A 21,920-nucleotide genomic window follows, 5' to 3' on the forward strand; every position below is an offset into this window, starting at 1 on the left:
TCTTTCATAATCTATTTATTTCTAAGCATTCAACAAAAAATGCTATTATGTTTAATCTCGCACATTACTCTAGGGGAAGAAAAACCCACTTCACCCATTCTTGTAAGAAAGATGTTATTTGTAAGATATAGTAGAGGAGAGGAGGATGCCTTTTTGTACTTCTAGGGATTAGCCACAGGATGTAGAAAACATCCTTGCAAGTGGAAGCGCCTTGTCAATTATCACAAATTATTGTGGTACATTTTCTCTGTCAGCAATTAAGCAAAGAACTTTTATGGATGGCAAGTAGAGTTGATCATGTGGATTTTTATTTGTTGGGAATGGCAGGAATGCATGATTCTTGTCATATAGGTATGCCAGCCTGCAATTTAACTCATTTTTTTAATGCAAAATTGTTATTTTTCATTTGGAAAATAGAGATGTTGATAGAATTTTATTTTCCATGTTTTGTAGAAGTGGAAAGAAATTGGTGACCTTAAAGTGGATGCATCTTCACTGCTAATGATTGTAAAGCATTTAATGAATACAGAGACAACTATTTATGAATATAGTGAAAATTTTAGTTCAGAGAAATTGGCTATTTCTATGGAAAACAAAATTGATGCATTAGAGAAATCATTGGCTGAGTAAAATCCTCAGTCAGTGCTTTCTAGAGCTGGGATTTACTCAAACTCTTCTATGCTTTCATGGTCCTCTGGAAGCCTAATAGCTGCCCCATTTATTTTTGGCTAGGTGGAAAAGAAAAGAAATCCCTTGATTTCTCAAAGCCCAAGATGAATAGTTTAATGGAGGTCCTATAGATAATGAATGAAGTTAAGATCTACATGAATGAAGCTTGGTGAGAACCATAGAAATAGTGGTATATAGGCAGTACTTGGAAATTATAGCTCTAAGGTGCCTTGAAGCAATTTGGTGCTCATTGGTTCTTTCCTTTGGGACCTTAGAGAAAGGTTTGGGTGATTTTATAAAAGGATATGAAGCTTGGAGAAAACAACCATGGAGTTTTCAACCATAGCATTGGTGGTTGCTATTATAGTGGCGTACATGGCATGATTCAAGACAATAGTAGGTCATTTGAGAGGGCCCAAGGTGTGTCCAGTAGTAGCGTACATGACATGATTCAAGAAAATAGTAGGTCATTTGAGAGGGCCAAAGGTGAGACTACTACAAAACCATGCTAAGATGCGGGCCAAAATGACTTGACATGGTTCTGTCCCCCTACCCGACCGATGCTTAATTAAGATATTTAGAATCTTTACACTTGAATCCTCAACATACTTACCGGTATCCTGTGTTGATTTGATTTGTGTTATGGTACATATTGACTAACTTGGTTAGTAATCTTGCAACATGGATCTTGGATGAAACATGTTTTTCTAAAAAGGGTACTTTCTTTTCGATGTAAAGGTTATTGATTGCCGCATATGCAGTGACCCCAATTCAGCTCTTTAGCTTGCTTTTGTAGAGTTTCATAATGAAGGTGAGTCCCACATTTGTTTTTAAGTGTAGTTCAATTTTATTGGTTGTGTGCATGGACAAATTTACATTCATTGGGACTGTAATTTGAATGAAATATTGCTTTGCTTGTTTGTGCTTGTAGAGGGTGCAAGAAGAGCTTTGAGCCTTGCAGGAACCATGCTAGGATATTATCCTATTAGGATCCTTCCTTTAAAGACTGCAATTCTTCTAGTTAACCCTACATATCTTCCAAAAGTGAGCGATGTGATCAATCCTTTTTATTTTTATTTATATAAAGCACAAGATTTTGTGGCAGGAGTTAGGGTGGAATTAATTTTAATTTTTTGGCAGGTACATATACCTACAATATTTTTGTGATGCAAATGAATCTAAATGACTGCGAGGATGCATTGTAGCTGTAATTTAGTGGATTTCATTTTTTTAAATTTCTATTTGCAGTTTGAAGATGAGCAGGAGACATGTGCTTGCACAATATACTGTACAAACATTGACAAAAAAGTGAGGTTTAGTGATTCAGTGACATTTAGTGTGTGATATCTAAGTCAAAGTTGCATTGAATTGTGTCATTTTGGTACTGTTATAATTGGTACTGTTATAATAGTTGTGTGGATCACTAGTTAATGGTAGGTTCTCAATTGCTTTGCAGGTTTCTCAAGTAGATGTACGGATGTTTTTTGAATCACATTGTGGTGAGGTGGGTGCTAGGACAACATCCTTCTCTTGTTTATTTGATACTTTTGAGAAAAATTTCAGCTTGGCTGATGATTATTTTTAAAGCCTGCATTTAGGTTTCTCATTTAAGACTGCTTGGAAATTTTGTTCATTCAACCCATATTGCATTTGTTGAATTCGTAGTGGTAAGTAATCCTTGAGTATTTTGAATTTATGTATGCTCTACACTAGGAAAAAGTATGTGTGATTGTTACCTGCATCCAATTTTAAGGTTAACTTATTGAAATTTATAGGCATTTGGATTATAAGTTCCTCAATGCATGTGTTGCTTTCCAAGTTTCACCTATTTGATAATATTTAATTATTGTTTAGTTTAAATATGTATGTTCCAATTACATAACACATTAATGTTGGAATCAACCTTTTCCAATTTGGGACAAATTCAATATAAACTAGCTTATATATCTTTTAAAAATCTCTATCAAATGTCTAAATATGTAAGAAATTGATAAAATAAGTATACATATGTAATATCAATAATTAGTGTTTGTGTAACCAATACAATTTTTATGATGAAGTTAAAAGGTGAACTTCTATAATAGTCTTGGAGATGAAAAAATTTCTGCAAAAAGGATGCTGTGATAGAGGAGTAACACCAATTTTTGCAAACGTTTATGTACAACAATTTTCATGATAATATAATTTTTTCAGTCAATTTCATTGACCCATGTATCATGAGTAGTATTTTTTGACAAATATCCTTCTTAATCTTCTTCAAATTCTCCATCAAATTCTCTCTCAAGATTCTCCTTCAACATCCTAAGGCACTATCAAGTGGTAGTAGAAATAGAATTTATCCTGTTGCTCTTGTAAACTTTGTAGCCAAGTACCATAGATGCAAATTTTACATCTTCTTGCTTAATATCTTCTACTGTCATAGCTCTTCAATCCCATTTCAATTTTGTCAACTATGTAACCAAATCTTTGTATCTTTGTATCTTTATATCTTGATCCATGACCTAGATCTGAACCTCTCCTATCTTTCAATTTAGCAAATGAACTTTTACTATAACATCTTCCTACTGAATATCTTCTACTATCATAGCTCTTCAATCCCATTCTCAACTACATGCTTACTAATGAAGAATTATTTACAACTCAAAAGTGGAACACGTCCACATATTTACAACTAACAAGTGGAACACCAGGGGATTACTGAACCCAAGAATTTTTGCTTCAACAAGAAATGTTTAAGAGCTTGCATCATTTCCAAAATTGTTCCTTTAGATAAATGTTCCAGCATAGGACCAATCTGATTCATAAGCCTAATCAACAAGAAAACACCAATGCAGAGGACCTCACTAATGCTGACTCTAAATCCCCTTTCCATTAGAAATTCTACTAATTGTGTCCAACCACTCCAAAAACTAACACTTCCCTAACCTATCTTGCTATTCAATAAATTTTCAGCAGTTGTTGGCGGTGAATTTTCTTTCATAGAATCATGCACCTCTATTTTTGCATCCTTGCCTGCAACCTACATACCAAAGAAAGCAATAGCTTCATCTTTCGATACTTGCAATGTGCTCCTTACTGAGGGAACCTCATTAGACCTATTTATGTCTTGTGCTTTGGTAAATATTTGATTACTATTTACAGGCACAGACAAAGTACTCCCATGGGAACATGTGTATTAGTTCTTGCTTAGGACATCTCTTCATCATGATTTATCAATGCAAAACCACACAAATATTAAGCTTGAAGAAACATAGGTGCTAAGATTAAACAATGGCCTCTTCATCATGATTTCTCACCTAGATGCAGTAAGTGCAGTGTTCATTTCATTTTCATGAGAGATGGGTTCTTATGAACCAAGACTCATGAAACATGGGTCTATGCATTTGACTCAAAACCTACATGGTTCAATCCTAGAAGCAAAATTTAAGTTTACCAACTAGAGTTATCAAACTCCTAATTACTTGGATTCAAGGGATTCTAAGGTTGCAACATAGTCCAAATACCCCAATTCCCACAACACTTCCTCAAACTACTCCAAAAGCTCAATTTTCTGCCTACTAACCCTATTGCATACTTGAAATGGGAATAACTCTTTCTTTTCTAAAGGCACTAAGTAAGAAAATGATATTTTTAGACACCCTTTATGGAGTTCTTTAACATATCAAAATCTTTTATATGACTTCTTTGGACCAACCCCACTATCTATAATAGATACCCTATTTTAATGCACAAAATTAGCCAATTTAACAAAGGAAGTACCCTTTGATGATATCCTATCAATCCCAATTCTTAGAAAGATCCTAGTTATGTCTTAAATTGACCAAATCCCAAAGGAATTACACTTAAGTACCCTGCAAATGCAAAACCCTCAAATTTGTCTTCAAACCCTTGTTTTCTAGGGCTTCCTCAATCTCCCAATTCCACACCCTTCTAAACCAAATTGGGGATGGATTCATCATCAACTGAAAATTATACAATGTTCCCAAACACAAAACATACCCTTTGTTTGGCTAGATTAATTATTGCTATACCCGATCCACCATTTCATTGTTTTTCCTTCACTATTCTTCACTGTGATCACCTTGCTCACCCATGAATCTATATTTGAGATGTTAATAAACTATAATATAGGTTAGACCATGTCATTCCATGAAGGTTAGGCCTTTACTTTCATGGAATGATTGCCACTCCTATTAAAGCCTTAATGTGACAGTAATGGCAAATTAAGAAAATAATGTTTCAAATTAATTGGCACGACAACAGCCTCAAAATAATGGTAAATTCATTCAATAACGATAGTGATTGAATAATTTAAAATTTTTAATTCAGAAAACATTTAAAATTTTGTGAACTGCTTGGTATTGTCTACATTTATGAAGATGGATTCTGTTGTTGGTGTATATTCTTATGATTCTATTATAAGGTTGATTATCTAATGAAAATTTTAATGGTTGTTGTATGAGACTATTCACACATCCTTTATAAATTCAATTCAATTTCATTATAATTCTTTTTTGAAAGCATCAAAAGATGAATTCTTCTTTTCTAGCTAGATATTATCTATTATCCAAATTTCCCCAGTAACTATCCTCATCTAGAATGCAAAATTATTGCATTTCCCTTGAATGATTATTTATTGTTCGACTAATTGGGAATCGGGATAAATCCCATGCAATTTCAATTTAGTTTAATTAATAGGTTTTTTTCTATTTTTTAGTCATTATTGTCATTTTAAATGATTGCTTTATGGCTAGATATATTTTGAAAAAGCACTCTAAAGTGCATTCTTCTTGATCAAATTTCCAGGGTTCAGAGTTCACCATAATTGTAGTAGATGACAATGCTGTAGGATATTGGAGTTGCTGTAGGACTACACCTTCTCACTACTTTGGTTTTCTTGTTGACATTTGCAATTCTCTGATTGTAGCCTATAAATGATAGGGTTTACTTCCCAAAATGGTACCTAAAAGGTTTGAGGCACAATCCAATCAATTTGAGGACATCAGCAAGGAGATTCATTAATTTAGACCGGAGAATCTACATCAAATTCTTGAATTGGATTCCAGAGGCTCTGAGAATGCCTAAATATGAGCTCATTGAGCATGCAGGTCTTGATTCTTTTGTTTACCTAAGAATATACATTGTTGGGTGAGTACATGCTTTCTATATTCTAAAGTCAACATGAATGATTGCTTTCTAATGTTTCTCTAAAAGATCCTTAGGGATGTATTGTTTTCCACCATAAATATTTGTTTGTATGCATGAACTATTCAAATAGTTAGTGCTTGCACCTTTTATAAATAGCTTCATTATAGTGTAACTTCTGTAAGAAAATATCCTCATAAACAGTTTGTAGCTATTGATAGATTCTAATATTTTCTTTTTCTTTTTCTCATTGTTTTGAAAAGCCATTAAGTCCTTAGCAGATAATTGCTAGAGTATAGATAGAGTGGTGTTTGAAAGGAGAGATAGAAAAGCACATTGTAGAGAATCAACGTAGATCCTTCAAGACAAAAGTTGTTGAAGTAGTATGCAATTTAAATAGTGATACTGTGAGCTAAAACTTTACAGTAAATTTTTTTAAACTTATGTTTATCACTAGATTTTCTATCTGGATTTTTCAACTGTGGCTCTGTAGTTTTTTCTCAAATTGATTTGTTCATGTGAAACAGGCTATCAAATCAAAACCCCTTTTGTATCTTGTTCATTATATCCTTAAGGCATCTGGATTTTATTTATTTAACTATCATCAAGTAGCAACAACTAGCATTTTAATTTTCCTTTTTTATGACAACACATAAAAAAATTGTGTAAAGTACAACCAGTCTACAAAGTACAGGGAAAGCTCCTTGAGACCTAAACTAAATCTAAAACTCCTTGAGACCCCAGTAAACTTAAAAAAAACATAATTATAATGTATGTAAACATCATATATTATTTTTTGAGGTTAGCATTGAATTCAAATATCTATTTTGATTTATGTTCATGCTATATCAGATGATCAACAGTCAAGGGTGCACTAAGTTTTTCAGCTTTTAAATAGGCATAATCTTGCAAGGATGAGAAGCACAATTCCTCATTAGCTAAATTGAAGAATGGTAGGTTTTACAAGTGATTCCACTAGAAATTAACCAATTTTTCATACCATTATAGATAATCATTCCATAAACTAGATAGGCCTAACAAATTTGTTCCAAAGTGCGATATAAATAGCTTCATTACAATGTAACTTCTGTAAGAAAATATCCTCACAAATAGTTTGTATCTATTGATAGATTCTAATATTTTCTTTTTCTTTTTTTCATTGTTTTGAAAATCCATTAAGTCATTAGCAGATAATTGCTAGAGTTTAGATAGAGTGGTGTTTGAAAGGAGAGATAGAAAAGCACATTGCAGAGAATCAACATAGATCCTTCAAAAAAAAAGTTGTTGAAGTAGTATAAAATTTAAATAGTGATACTGTGAGCTAAAAATTTACAGTCAATTTTTTTAACTTATGTTTATTACTAGATTTTCTATCTGGATTTTTCAACTGTGGCTGCATAGTTTTTTCTCAAATTGATTTGTTCATGTGAAATAGGCTAACAAATCAAAACCCCGTTTGTATCTTGTTCATTAGGTCCTTAAGGCATCTGGATTTCATTTATTCAATTTTCATCAAGTAGAAACAACTAGCATTTTAATTTTTCTTTTTTGTGACAACACAAAACAAAATTCTATGTAAAGTACAACTAGTCTACAAAGTACAGGGAAAGCTCCTTGAGACCTAAACTAAATCTAAAACTCCTTGAGACCCCAATAAACTTAAAAAAAACATAATTATAATGTATGTACACATCATTTATTATAATTTTAGGTTATCATTGAATACAAATATCTAATTTGATTTATGTTTTTGATCTAGATGATGTATCAGATGATCAACAGTCAAGGCTGCACTGATTTTTTCTGCTTTTAAATGGGCATAATCTTGCAAGGATGAGAAGCACAATTCGTCATTAGCTAAATTGAAGAATGGTAGGTTATACAAGTGATTCCACTGCACCTTGACCAATTTTTAATTCCATTATAGATAATCATTCTATAAACTAGATAGGCCTAACAAATTTTCTCCAAAGTGCGATGTACTCCCATTCTAATCATGTGAAGTCCTTTTCCAAAAGTGATCCCATTTTTTTTGTAGCCATAGAGGGTTGTTTTTCCCACCTATATAACTCCACGCTGAATATATTGATTGTTTTCTATCCTAGCATTAAAATTGCCAACTACAACTATTTCTCCTAGAGTGTTGAAAGTAAAAAAATGCATTGTTTTAATGCAACATAGAGTCATTTTTATCTATACTTATCTTCTTGTAGAACTTCCAATCTTTCTGGAGTAAAGTAACAAACAACCAAACTCATTATTACTTCATCTCTCTTATTTTCAGCCTTATGAACTATTTATTTGGGTCTTCTTTTTCTACTTTTACAATTACACCCCACAGTCTAGTTAGTAGGCTTGTGATCCCTCTATGTCCTTTACCCATTTCAATCCATTCATTTCAAATTGAGATTTTATTTTATCATTAAAATTTTGGAACTTTCCATCTATCATGGTCATGTGTTTTTGTAAAAATAATGTCTTTACCTTTTCCTATGGGTCCCAACCATGATCCTTTTATTTTATATGATCAACTTTCTCAACTTTTATTATTAGTCAACTAAAAGTAATGTAGAAATAATTCACATATTTGATGTCTAAGAAAAGAAGACAAGATGGATATACTATTTAGCATGGAAATCCTTGTAGGTGAAGTGTGTGTGTATGTACACACACACACACACACACACACACACACACACACACACACACACACACACACACACACACACACACACACACACACACACACACACACACACACACACACACACACACACACACATGTATGCATGTATATAACTTCAAACAAATTTGTAGGCTCAATTAGCAAGAGACACCAACCTCAAATCTTGCAATGCAGAAGGAACCGACCTTTGAAATAGAAAGTGTTTATAATGTAGGTAGATTTTCCTTATATCTCCTTCAAGGTCATTAAAAAATCTTCCTTGTACTTTTGAATAATCTACTAAGATTTGAAATAGTGTTTTTCAATAAATGCTCTAAACCTGGAATATACCTTCATAAATTTTTTGTCTTAGATCTGCTCATCATATTCAAAATAAGCCTTCACATGTCTATTCACTTAGGTCTGATTTAGGTCTTCCACAAATTTGGCTTATAATTATGCTCTTGAATCTCTTAAAATATTCTTTGTATTCAAATGATATTTAATGAATTGATTGATACAGATTTCCTCATACTTGAATCCAAATATCATTATCATTGTCAAACATAACACAAACATAAAATCAATTTGATTATTCACTTGTTATACAAGTTAGTCCTATCTTTTTGGTTTTCACAATTCATGCGCTTATGCATCTTTGGGATATCCATAAGCTATTAGAGATGTTTGGATGGTTCATCTTTATAGGGTTTTGCATTTGATACTTTTCTTATAAGGATAGAAGTTCTTTTAGTGTGACTAGTTTGATTGAGGACCACTTGATTAGTTTCCTTTTACATCTAGACCTTTCTCATCCAACCAAACTTTTTATTTACTTTCCATTTATCATATTGCATTTCTCATTCATCCTATTGCCACTTACCTTGTTTTTTATCCTATTTGCATCCACAGTTTGGTGAAGTGTAAAATGTGGAAAACTGGTCTTAACATAGCTTGTAGGGAATGTGTATAGTAGATTTGCATGATACAGGCAAAATGGATTTGTTGAAAGGGCATTCCACAACTTTCAAGAAAATTTAATCTGTATGCAAAGCAATTTGGATTCTTTCATCACAACATTTCTAGATTTTTGAGTTTGGTGCAGAGATCAAGCTCATTCAAACCCACCAAAGTATTGGAAACTATGATTCTACGATCTACCTTTGTCATAGAGGAAGCTCAAAATTTTCTTTATTTGGAAAGAATTTATATTTGTGCATATATCTACTAATGGAAGTGGGGATATTGTCTTTTATATGTTTAGAACTCCATCTCAGAAGCTCCAAAATTATATGGGCTTTGTTCAATCCTTTGATAACTTAGAGATATAAATGCTTCTTTTTCTCTTTTTAAGTCCAATCCCTCTTAATATAATCTTTTTTGTTAATCCCTCTCTATAAAGTGTCTATTAAAATATCCCAAGTAGCTTCAAGACCTCCTTATTATTGTCTTTAAAAACTATTATTACGTGCAGGACAAAATTTATGGGAAACATGGAATTAGTGCACAACTATGTAGTATATTAAATCCTCTTTTTACAAACAAAATCCAAATTTAAAAGTAATTAAATAGTTATGACCCATATAAATTTTGATAAAAGAGATAATATTGATATGTGGAAACTGAGAAATGAAGTGGATTCAGTAGATTTATGCTTTTTGGCAAATTACATGTAGCAATCTAGTAACTCTCTTTGCACTATCCTATTTGCCCTTATGGGTCTATCAAAAGTACAATAGAAAAACAACAATAGCTTTGGCTAAAACTATAGATTATCAAATTTCATACAATCAAAGAGAAACCTTTTTGAGGGATAATGCACACAGATTGAAAATCTTGAGATTTTATGGCACGAAAGGCAAGATTGGTGTTATATGGTGAAGTATTGTAGGCATTATTACATCATCAATTGGCAAAATGTGTAGAAAAACATGGTGATATTCACAAAATATTATCTTTGTTCAGAGTCTTCTTACAATATCATGTTCATTGGCAATAGGTAAGAAGATATCACACACAAAGAGTCATTAGTTAAGAAGAGGAGCTATTCTATCTGAAGCCTTTCAAGTTAACATCACCATTCTCAAGAGCAACACCAGATCTTGGGTATGTTCTCTTCTTCTTTCTCTATAAACACTTTTTTATTAGGGAAGCACTAGTTTTTGTCTCTTCTTCTTTCTATTATGCATGATAATGAGCATCTCTTTGTCATAAATGGAGAACCCCTTTTTAAAGTCTTTTAGTTTTCTAGAATCATATCAGTTATCTCTTCTAATGCATCACACTATACAACAAATGGTTGTGAGAAATTTGGATGGTAATGGTAATATAGAGCATGAATTTTTTACCTCTATGAGCTTCTTGAAGACCTCTTGGGAAATGACACTCCCATGAGAATTTTCACTTTCTAATCATATTAGTTATGGGAGTTTTTGGTTGAGAGTCAAAACCTAACAAACCTCCTACATTAACTATAAAGGCCAAAGCATCCCCTTAACCATGTCAATTCAATTAGTAAGAGGTAAATCCGAAATGGTTTGGATTTTTTATTGATCCACCTAAAAAATTTGAGCACTAATAACAAGGCACAAGTAGAGAAAATTTATAACCCCAACCTAGCACAGGCCCACTTCTTTAAAAATATTGTATTGCTCTACTAATCCAAGAGCTATATTTAAATGCTTTAGATGGTATTGCTATGTTATGTGTAAATCAATAGATCATCAAAAAAAAAATCTTACTTGATTATTGATTGGCAATGGGTACATGACAAGAAAGTCATTAGAGAATTTATCAGCCATAAGGCATGACCAAAACTCATAGTACCCAAAACAGAATCTGAATGTTGTCTTGTATACATCATCATTGTACACATGGATTTAATGATATCCTAACTTGAGATCAATCTTTAAAAAATAGATTGCTCCATGCAACTCATCGATAATTGCTCCACGTAACTCATTGATAATTTCTCCATGCAACTCATTGATAAGCCATCCATTGTGATAGACAGATACCTATTCTTAATGGTAGACAAATACCTATTCTTGATGATTTTCCTGCTCAAGGTTCCATGGCCTATGCACATCTCACATACCATCTTTTCTCTTTAGAAGCACCACATATGATTCAAAAGAGCTAGAACTTGGCCTGATGTGATCCATTTCCAACAATTTCTTTGTAATGTTTTCTTTTTCTTCTCTATACATCTGTGGATGGTAGTAAAGGATGTTCATGACAAGCTTAGAACCTATTTCCAACTCTACGATGCATTGAAATACCTTATCCAATAGTAATCCTGGAGACAAATTACTAAATAGCAAATTATGGCTATCCAATATTATATGAATGTTATTATGAAAAATGAAGCTTACCCAGTAGGCATGCCTTTTACTAGAGAGTAGTTGGTTACCCATGCAATTTGTCCCTTGTGGAGAGTTCTCTCCATCCCCTAGGAGTGGCCACTCATACTGATTAATCAAAAATTCCTTTAGTCACCATGTCTTTCCCTTTATATTTGAATTTTAATTCCATAAACTGATAATATTGTGTAAATTCTCTAATGAATGCAACCATTGCCAGTTCTACAAAAAAAAAGTTTATAAATAACTCACCACATTGAAACTGTTGGATTCTTATTGACAAAACATGCTGGGCTACATTAATCAACAATATCATGCAACCGCTTGCAAATAACCTGTAGCAATATGCAGTAGCCGATGAGCAGTTCTCTAAAACTGACCCAATGTTTACTCTCTACTACTATTTAAGTCCCAAAAAACAACTAGCCAAAAAGATTGAACAGATTCAACACAAATGAATAGCTAAGCAATAAGCCCGAAAAACATATCAGAAAAAGGGTAGTCTTCTAATGGCCATATGCCTTAATTTACAGCACAAAGGAGGTCTAAAATCCTAGTGATGAACATAAGCTAACATCATTACTTGAATAACAAGTGTTATTAAAGGTTCCAGTCCAAAACAACACTCCACTTTTTCAAAATAAAATCGCCTTAGAAGTCACCCTATAACTCCCTCATAATGTGTTGTTGGAAACTAACATAATTAAATGGAAAATCATCTTAGATTGTCCTGGTAGACATGCATGTAAAATTAACAATATCAGATTTCCACAATCCATTTGTAATGCAAGTTTGTTTTGGATTTGATTGTGTGTGTTTTTTAGCATCATTGTTCTAGATCACTCTCCATAATCCATCATCAGCCAGATGAGAGAGTGTAGGATGCATGCAAAATGTCATATTATATGCAAGGCATGTGAACTATTTTATAGAATTCTTGAAAAAAAATTACACCCAGGCATTGGTAGAAATTTCTACCTTCATTAGTCAAAATTTCTACCAATGCCTGGGTGTTTTCTACCTTCATTGGTCAAAATTTTTACCTTCATTGGTCAAAATTTCTACCTTCATTGGTCAAATTTTTCTACCTTCATTGGTCAAAATTTCTAGCTTCATTGGTTGAAATTTTCTACCTTCATTGGTCAGAATTTTGACCAATTCTTGGCAGAACTTGCACCATGGCTTTGAAGGTTTTTGACCAACGTATTGGTCAAAATTTCAACCAACCAGTAGGTTGGTCAAATTTGGTCAAAAACTAGGTCAAAATTTCAACCACTAATGGTCGAAAAATGGCCTCAAATGTACTAGTGATGGTATCGTTGGACACATGTTACCATCTTATGAGTTGGGATATAGATACTACATGATTGTGTCTGCTGACAAAAGTCTTTGAACCTTGTGGAAAGGTGATATCTTGTCTAGTTGAGTTGTGTAACCCTAGTTCCCAGTGGTAGTTGAGATTTTGAACCTTAGAGAGGTGTTGTGCTCCTATGCTTGGTGGTGGGTAGTCTTTTGGAGTGTGTGATTTTGTAGGTCAATCATCATCCTCTTGTTCAAAGGGTGAGTCAATGTGGATTCTAGAATGATCATGTGTGATATGATGGTATTCTTAAGAATTTGGGATGGTTATTCCCCATGATTCCAACTCTTTTGGGAGTGCGTAGTGTGTTGACCTAGTTTTGTGGTCATGTGCTAGGTGCATGTTAAGTTTGGGCACCTTGTATTGTTGACTTTATGGCTAGATGGGTTTTTCCTAGTGCATAGAAGGTTCCTTGTTGGAGGACCTTGTGTTAGTGTGACACCTATTCTTTAGTTGTTGAACTATTTGGGGGTTGAAATGATGGTTGAGAATGTTGGAATGATTTGTGTTTTACTTGTAGAGAGTTGTTGAGTCATTCCTATTGCTCACTTTTGATTTTGTTCTTGGTGTGTTTGGTTTCTATTCTTGGATTACAAGCTTCTAGGAGTAAGCCTAGTCTTTGGGGGAGATGATGTAGTGCCTCTCCCATTTGAATTTTGTAAGTCCTCCTGATGGATGCAACCTTGCTTATCTTTTGTTGTGATGGATCATGATTGTGACCATGAGTGGTCTACACTATTGAGGTGATTTGATGTATGTTTCTATATTAGTTGCTTTCATTAGGCTTATGGATAAGTTATGAGATTATGATGTGATTTATGGTTCATTGAGGTTTGTGCCAATGGTTACCAAGATTGATGTGGTATCATGAGGTTTTTCTATGATTACCTTGAGATGTGTGTAGAGATTGCATTGCGTAGTTTTTACCATGCTACATTGGACTGGGTTCCTGTAGTGGTTAGCCATGTTTATGACTGTGTTTACTTATGCGTTTTAAGTGCCCTTTTGTTTTTCTTTAGTCAACCTTTATTAGATGCTTAAATGATCAGAAATGGATTGTCCATGTTGGATTATATTGGTTATGTGCTGTGGACATTTACCTTGTTATATTTTGATCTGAGAGATATTTGTTACTTATGTTATGTTTTACAATTGAGAGGACCTAAGGGTCAGATGTTATACTTTGATTTCAGTATTATATATATTAGACTACTATGTTGTTTAGTTAATCATTTTGCATGATGATGCCATTTTGAGATGACAGTGTGTTTTAAGATGATATCTGGTTATCTAATATTTGGACATATCACCGATTATCTTATGTGATGGATTTAATGCTATGGTTTTTTACTTCATTCCTGCATTGTTGTGCTTTATGTGAATGTGAGTGATGTAAATAGATTATTTTAATATAATTAAATAAATGGTTAAATTAGGTGATTTAATGCATTTATTACTTTAGCTATGTTATTATATACAATTGCACTTGATCATGTTGTTTAGTGTGCAAGATTTATAGGCCTGGCAGTGGCACATGGAGTTAGTGATTCAACCATTCAAATTTTACCAATGTTGCCCCTATATTGTCAATGTATCCTTAATTAAATGTTTAAATTAAACCTTTCAGTGATTATTAAATCCGAACTCATTTGCATTATGTGATTAGACCAATGAGTGTGTCTGTGCATTTAGAGTTTCGCATTGTTGCGAAAGTTGTTAAGGAAATTTCTATGTTTTCGGGTTTTTAGGCTTTTAATTGATTTTTTTTCAAAATTTGGCACATTTTCTATAGATGAATTCCTATTTCTAGGAATATCCTATTTTCATTTGGGTCGATTCAGGGTTTAACTAGGTTGGCTAGTTATTTTCCCTAATCGATTATTCACTTGAAAAGTGAATAAATATCCAAAAAGGAATTTAATTCCTCACTTCTCACTTTTGAATTAGAAAGTTGGAGAGTAAAACCCAAAATCCTCTTCATGAGGATTTATTGTTTTGTTCATTGTGGGAGCTACAGGCATGGGATCATTGTGAGGTTGAGCTCGTTGGATCCAGCTCGGAGAAACCTTGGATTGCCATGATTTTTAGCTACTTCTGTGGGCTATTTATTTTATGGTTCAAATTCCCATTTTGTCCTTTTGGCTATGAGGTTTGGCTTTCCCATTTTATTTTTTCTGATCCATTTGAGCTTCTATTTTTGGTAGCCATTTGTTTGGAGGCTGAGAACTAGTGTTCTCCTTTGTTTCTATATGCTAGTTCTACCTAGTTGGGTGGGTACAAACATTTCCCTATTTTTTGAGATGATGGTTTGGGGTTTTGCACCATTATGCTAGCCGTTTTTGCACACGATGTCCAAACTTGTTTATTTTTGAATTTTTGGGGGTTTTTGTACCTAAAGGCCAAATGGTTTTTAATTTCAAAGTTTTTCAAACTTTTGGGGTTTTTACCTCATTTTGGTTGAGGCTAGTTGAGTGAATTCATGATGTTTGGTTTTGTTGCATCACTGGGATTCATGTAGAATCCATACTTCCGAATTGAGGCCAGTTGAGTGATTTTATGATGTGTGGTTTTATTATCTTTGGGATTCATGGAGAATCCATCCTCTTGAGTTGTTTTTGGTTGAGTGATCTTTTGCATTGTGTCGTCATACAGTCCTTGTGTTATGATCTTGGTGATGGTGGTGTGCCACACACGAGTACGTGTGCATATTTTTGTCGTGTGACTTGTAAGGCTTGATCTTCTGTGAATTTGCTAGAAGTTATGATCATTGGGGTTGGGTTGGGAATATGCATTCCCACATGCACTTGTCATAGGATGAGAATGGGTAGGGTAGGGTAGCATATGGAGGGGGCTTCTATCGTGCATTCTAGTGTCCATTTCCCATTTGTTTGAAGAAGTTTATAAATAAGTGATAACTAAATAAAATGTGTGGGTGGTAATAAAACTTAAGATAATAAAATGTTGTGCTGAGCCATTCCATTGAGGGATGATGAATCTGCATGATTCGAGCTTGGGATTTTCAATGCCAAGTGACTCTCCATGATGTCAGCCCCTACTTGGCAGCCTATTGAGTGTCTGACTAGGACTTGTACTCCTTGCATTGTCTTAGGTTCTTGGTTACAACCATCATACTATCTAGCATGAGTGTTAAGCATGGATGTTGTTCTTTTTTGTGTTTCTGGTTGGATCTTTAACCCCATTAGCACAACAAGTGTGGACCTATGGGTTCCACATGGTTGGGAGGCATAGCTACCTACACCACTGCTAGGGACTAGTGCACAAAGATGGTCTTTTATCCTAGTGCGACCATTGCTAGATGTTTTCCCTTGATACTTTGGGTTCTAGAGTAGGCTTTCTTGTGATTTATGCTTTCATTGGAATGCTTGGATATCATGTTTAGATGATGTTAGTTTGTTTTATGCATTCCCATATTATGATGTTTAGCATATGACTAGATGATTTGAATTGCTATATTGGATTATCTATTGCTTAATGGTCTAGTATGTTAGATTTATCTATTATGATGATTAGCATGTGATAGGAGATGTTATTTACTTGTAGGATTATCTTATCCTTTACTACTAGCAGGTTAGATTTCCTTACGCTTATATTGTAGCATGTTCTAGTAGTGATGTCCCTATTATGATAGCATCGACAATCTAATCGATGGCTTGGGATATTACACGTGGGGGATGGATAGGATCCATGATGGTCTTATGATGCTATTTATTGTGTTGAGGATCCACATACTTAGTTTGGTTGTTTAGTTATTGTGATGTTATTTTTATACATTGTGATGTTGCTTATGTTCACTACGATGTTGTTTTCATTATGTTCTTTACTGCTTTAGTATAGATGGATAGATGTTCCTCTTTCTTGTTCCTTGGCATATTGTTGATTATGCACTTGAGTTTTTGCTCCTTGATGTATGTGGATATGGTACTCCTCGGCGTGGAGGTTTGTTTTCCCATTTCTTTCCTTGTTTTGACCCTTAGAGTATGGGGCGATAGAATATTGTGTCACATGCCCAATGGAGTTCTGTCATGCGTTTCTTGATTCTATCGCATGCCTCTTAGAGAAATATCATGCAATACTTTTCAGTATCACACCTCCTTGTAAGAATTGTTGTACAATACCCTTAAAGTATCAGACGCCTTTGAGAGAAGTATCACCCAGTTTGTGAAAGTGTTTCCCTCCTTCTTTAGGAATGTCACATGATACTTTCTAGTGCTATATTAAAGTATCACCTTAGTTTTTACAAAAAGCCAGTGTGGGTGGGCAGTAGGTACTTTTTGGTATGAACTAATTTTTTTGGGAGTTGTTTGGGATACCCTCTTAGGCATTCTTTAGTCCTTTGGTGTCACATTTTGAATTCGAAATGTGTTTGATTCAAATTCAATTATGTGTTCTTCATCTTCAATTATTTGGTTCGTTAGTAGCATTTGGGGATTCGTTGGTTGCTCGAATTATTGGTGAAGCCTTTTGTTGTAATATGTGTGATCCCTATATGATGTTGACATGTGCATTCATACTTGTAAATTTTTTTTTATCCTGGCTTGAATTGAATCCTTGTTCCAAGGATCTCCGGGTGAGGCATTACAATACCCATAAAACTTCAATATTGCAGCATAAAGTTGGCCTGTTAAGGCTTACAATGATCACTTATAATGATCTACCCTATTAGGAGCAATTAGGATTTCTAGGTCCACCTTGTTAGAGGTTTTACAAACATACAATGAAGTATACACTCAATAAAGAGATTTAAAGAAAGACTATTAAGCCTACCCTATTAAAGGATTTGAAGCTAATTCACCTGTTAGGATGAAATAGTAGATTTGACTTACAACTAAATTGTTGATTAAGATCCTTGAAGTACTGATCACCTTTATGTGATAGATGTAACTTGTCTGCTCCTGAAATGGCCTTGCAATACACTTTAATCTACTGTTGATTCACATTCGCATGCTTTTCATTTCATTTGCATTCACTCTTCTCAAAATTACTCTTTTGGGTGTGATACAATACATTACATATATACCTATCCATTTCACATAATTACAAGGTTGACCAATACACAAGTTAACACCAATATTATAGAGTTGGCCCAAATGTAGAAACTTAGGTTCTAAAACTGACTAGGTGAATTTTTGATACATGACGTCCACTATCATTATTCGACATCATCATGCACTTAGTAGATGTAGAGGCTCAGTCCATAATAATCACTTCAATGTAGTTTCAAACTTGGTGTACATTGGTGACTCGGTAGATACAATGTAACTCGATGAAAACTGCATTCCATGTTTACCATGCCTGCACTTAGTAAACACTACTCATCTCGTCACTCAGTTAACACTAGATTTTCTTCACAAGAACTGATGACTCAATAGAAACTACAAAATTTGGTGAACACTAAACTAGTTGGCAAGAATTTTAGGTCTTCACACTACTTGAATTCACTTGGTAACCATTGGAATGCTTGGTTTGAACTATAGAAGCTTGGTAACCACTGAATTGCTTGGTAAACGCTGAAGACTATTGAAAGAGCTCAGTAACCATATAGGATCTGAATAAGTGTTGTCACTAATAAAAAACTTGAGTTAATGCCAACAGTTTCTAGTGTATCTGAAGTCATGGGTTTTTGTGCACTATAAATTGGGCTCTAGTCAAAATTGGGTTCAATGCATTTGAAAAATCCTCTCTTGCCAGAAGCAATTCCATTATCTTTGCTTAACTTTAGGTGAAAATGGAACCCTTATTCCTCTAACTGTGAAAAAACCATCCCTCAACATCTGCAAAAATTCTAAGGTAAGCTCCTCATCACATGTAGATAGTTTAAACATGTAATTTTTTGACCTCCTAGCTTGAAATATAGGGAGGCAAATTGGGTCTCCCAACAATGTTGCATGGTCAATTGGTTCTCTTCTTTTCAAATCACCCCCCATTGTTCTTCTAGAGTGATTATAGGAGTAATTTCAAAAATGGAAAATCTTGGAATAAGACAAGAAGAGAAGTGATAGTACTTTCTAAGTAATTGACATTTTAGCATTTAAGATCACTTAATTTGCATTAAGTACATTTGTTGAAACTCATACTTACCAATTTGCAAAAAAAATGTGTGACATAAAGGTAACTGTCACATTACATCATTTTTTTTATCATGTGGTGGTATATAAAGAATAACGTGAACATTTAATGATAAAAAAAAATGAATCAAATATAATACCCCTCCCTCCAACTAAATTAGGCAATAGCTCCTGCAATTGCTAATGACAAAGGTAACTAAAAATAGAACAACACATTAAGAAAAAGATTTAACTTGAGTATGTGTATGGACCTTGTAATTCATGTTCTCACATGATACCATCATGCAAGTTGATGAAGGATGAGGTGAGGAGGAAGATGAGAAGTGGAGTGGGGTGGAATTATTATGGAGAAAATACTTTCACTAGGAAAGTAGTTTATTATGATGAGTGAAATGCACTTAGAGAGAGGACAAAAAATGAGTGGGAAACTCATCTATAGTTGTTGTAGGAATTGTAGAATCAATAGATGGCTGGAATTGTTGCTGGAACTCTTCATGACTAGACAACTTATCGTAGAGTTTTAAGAAGTGCCCATTAACAAGTAGTTTAAAGCAAACAAGATCGATGGTAGAGAGCTACACTACAACATTCTCAAACACAAAAATGATTTCGTAGGGTCCAAGCCAATGCCTTTTGAATTTTCCTAGAGTTTGCTAATAATAGAAATCATATAGTAGGGCCCAATCTCCAATAGAAATCTTCTTATCATGGACATTTCTTTCAGTAATGTTGGATTATCTCAATATTATGTAGGGTAGATTTGCGGTATTTATCAAGGGCATTCGGCTATAATAACCTATCTTCTTGAGCCTTTGAAAGATCAACATCCAAATCCAAAGTAGTTTTTAAATTCTTGTGCTCAAATTCTATAGGCATGGAAGTAGATTTGCAATGAAGTAATTCAAATGGGGTAAATCCAATGGTGCTCTTCCATGTAGTCTTATAAGCCCAAATTGCTTCAGGAAGCTGGGTAACCCAGTCCCTTTTGTGAATAGAAACTGTTTTGGTGAGGATTGCTTCTATCTCTCTATTTGTGATTTCTACCTAGCCATTAGCTTGAGGATGGTATGGGGAAGATGTGCCATGATGGATCATTTACTTCTTCATGAGTTCTACAATAAGGCTAGATGTGAATTGAGCTCCTTGATTTGTGACAATTTCTTTAGGTAATCCAAATATGGTAAACATGCATTCATATAGAAAATATGCTACTTTTTGATCTTTAGCATGTGTGATATCTTGTGTTTCAAACCATTTAGTTGCATAATCAGTACATACTAGGATGTATGATTTGCCATGAGAAGAAGGTTCTATTGGACCGAAAAATTCAACACCCCACTTGTCAAAAGGTATGACTACCACCTTTCACTATAGGGGCATTTCATCAGATTTAGTGGGCCTTCCCATGCATTGGCATCAATCACATCACGTTGTATACTTTGCTACATCTTTGTGGAGAGTAGGCTAGTAATATCTAATTGTCAAAATCTTGTAGGTTGTTCTCTTTGTTGCAAAATGGCCCCCACATGGTTCATCATGACACACCCACAGGATGTCATAGGTTTCATCTTCCCTCACACAACAATGAGTTACTTGATCTAGTCTAGTGTAGAACATCAACCTAGCTATCCATGCAAAATTGATAACTCTTTTCCACCAAGAGATGATTCTATTTGGGTGAAAAGTGTGGTGGTGTTCTTCTTGTAGCTAGGTAATTTGCTATATTTGTGAACCATGAGTTATAACTTTCTATTGAAAATAGATGCTCATTAGGGAAGCTATCATCTATGGCTACAAGATCATCAGGTACTTGAATTCATGATAGAAAATTTGCTACTACATTGGCTCGACCTAGTTTATCTATTATCTTCACATTAAACTCCTGCATGAGGAGTAGCCAATGTGCTAATATATCAAAAATAGTAGGTTTGTTCATCAAATATTTTATAGTAGAGTGATCAATGTAGAATAAAACCTCATAGCTTGTGATATAATGCTGAAATTTATTAAGTGCATACACAACAACAAGCAATTATTTTTTAGTGACAATATAATTCAGCTCAACACCCTACAAATTCTTACTAATATAATAAATGACATGCTCAACAATACCTTCTTTTTGTTCCAATACTGCTCCTAAAGAAGTATTAGATGCATTAGTATGAATGTGGAATGGTAGCTTCCAATCGGGTCCTCTAAGAATAGGTGTTGTAGTCAAAACATCCTTCAATTGTTGGAATGCTGCTTCATAGTCTTCTGTCCACTCAAAATCAACTATCTTCTTGAGTAAGTTGTACAAGGGGGCAACAAGCTTACTGAAGTCTTTGATGAACCTCTTGTAGTAACCAACATGTCCAAGAAAGCTTCCGACATCTATTTTCTTGGTTGGCATTGGTAGATTAGTAATTACAACAATCTTTGCAGGGTCCACTTAAATTCCAAAAGAGGAAAGGTAGTGGCTAAGAACAACTCCTTCCATCATGAAATAACACTTCTCACTATTAAGAGAAAGGTTGTATGCTTGGCACTTTTTTAGTACCTTCTCCAAGTCAGTATGATCTTGTTCAAATGTGTCGCTATAAGTGGTGAAATCATCCATATAGATCTCAACACAATCAATAGCTATGTCAAAA

General features: G+C 34.1%; 1 protein-coding gene across 1 annotated transcript in view; it reads left to right on the top strand.

The window, feature by feature from the left end:
* Positions 1-1,635: 1,635 nt before the first annotated feature.
* LOC149572868 (polyadenylate-binding protein-interacting protein 9-like) overlaps positions 1,636-21,920 on the top strand; it is a 160,432-nt gene continuing 140,147 nt past the window's right edge. The window contains exons 1-4 of the mRNA XM_089815893.1: positions 1,636-1,713; positions 1,918-1,977; positions 2,126-2,173; positions 2,268-2,336. Of these exons, the coding sequence (XP_089672019.1) occupies positions 1,636-1,713; positions 1,918-1,977; positions 2,126-2,173; positions 2,268-2,336 (255 nt within the window). The remainder of the gene's footprint in view (positions 1,714-1,917; positions 1,978-2,125; positions 2,174-2,267; positions 2,337-21,920) is intronic.

Source organism: Cupressus sempervirens, chromosome 2 (genome assembly GCF_028749045.1).
Source record: "Cupressus sempervirens isolate cs-2001-9-10 chromosome 2, ASM2874904v1, whole genome shotgun sequence".
In the NCBI taxonomy this organism is placed as follows: domain Eukaryota; kingdom Viridiplantae; phylum Streptophyta; class Pinopsida; order Cupressales; family Cupressaceae; genus Cupressus; species Cupressus sempervirens.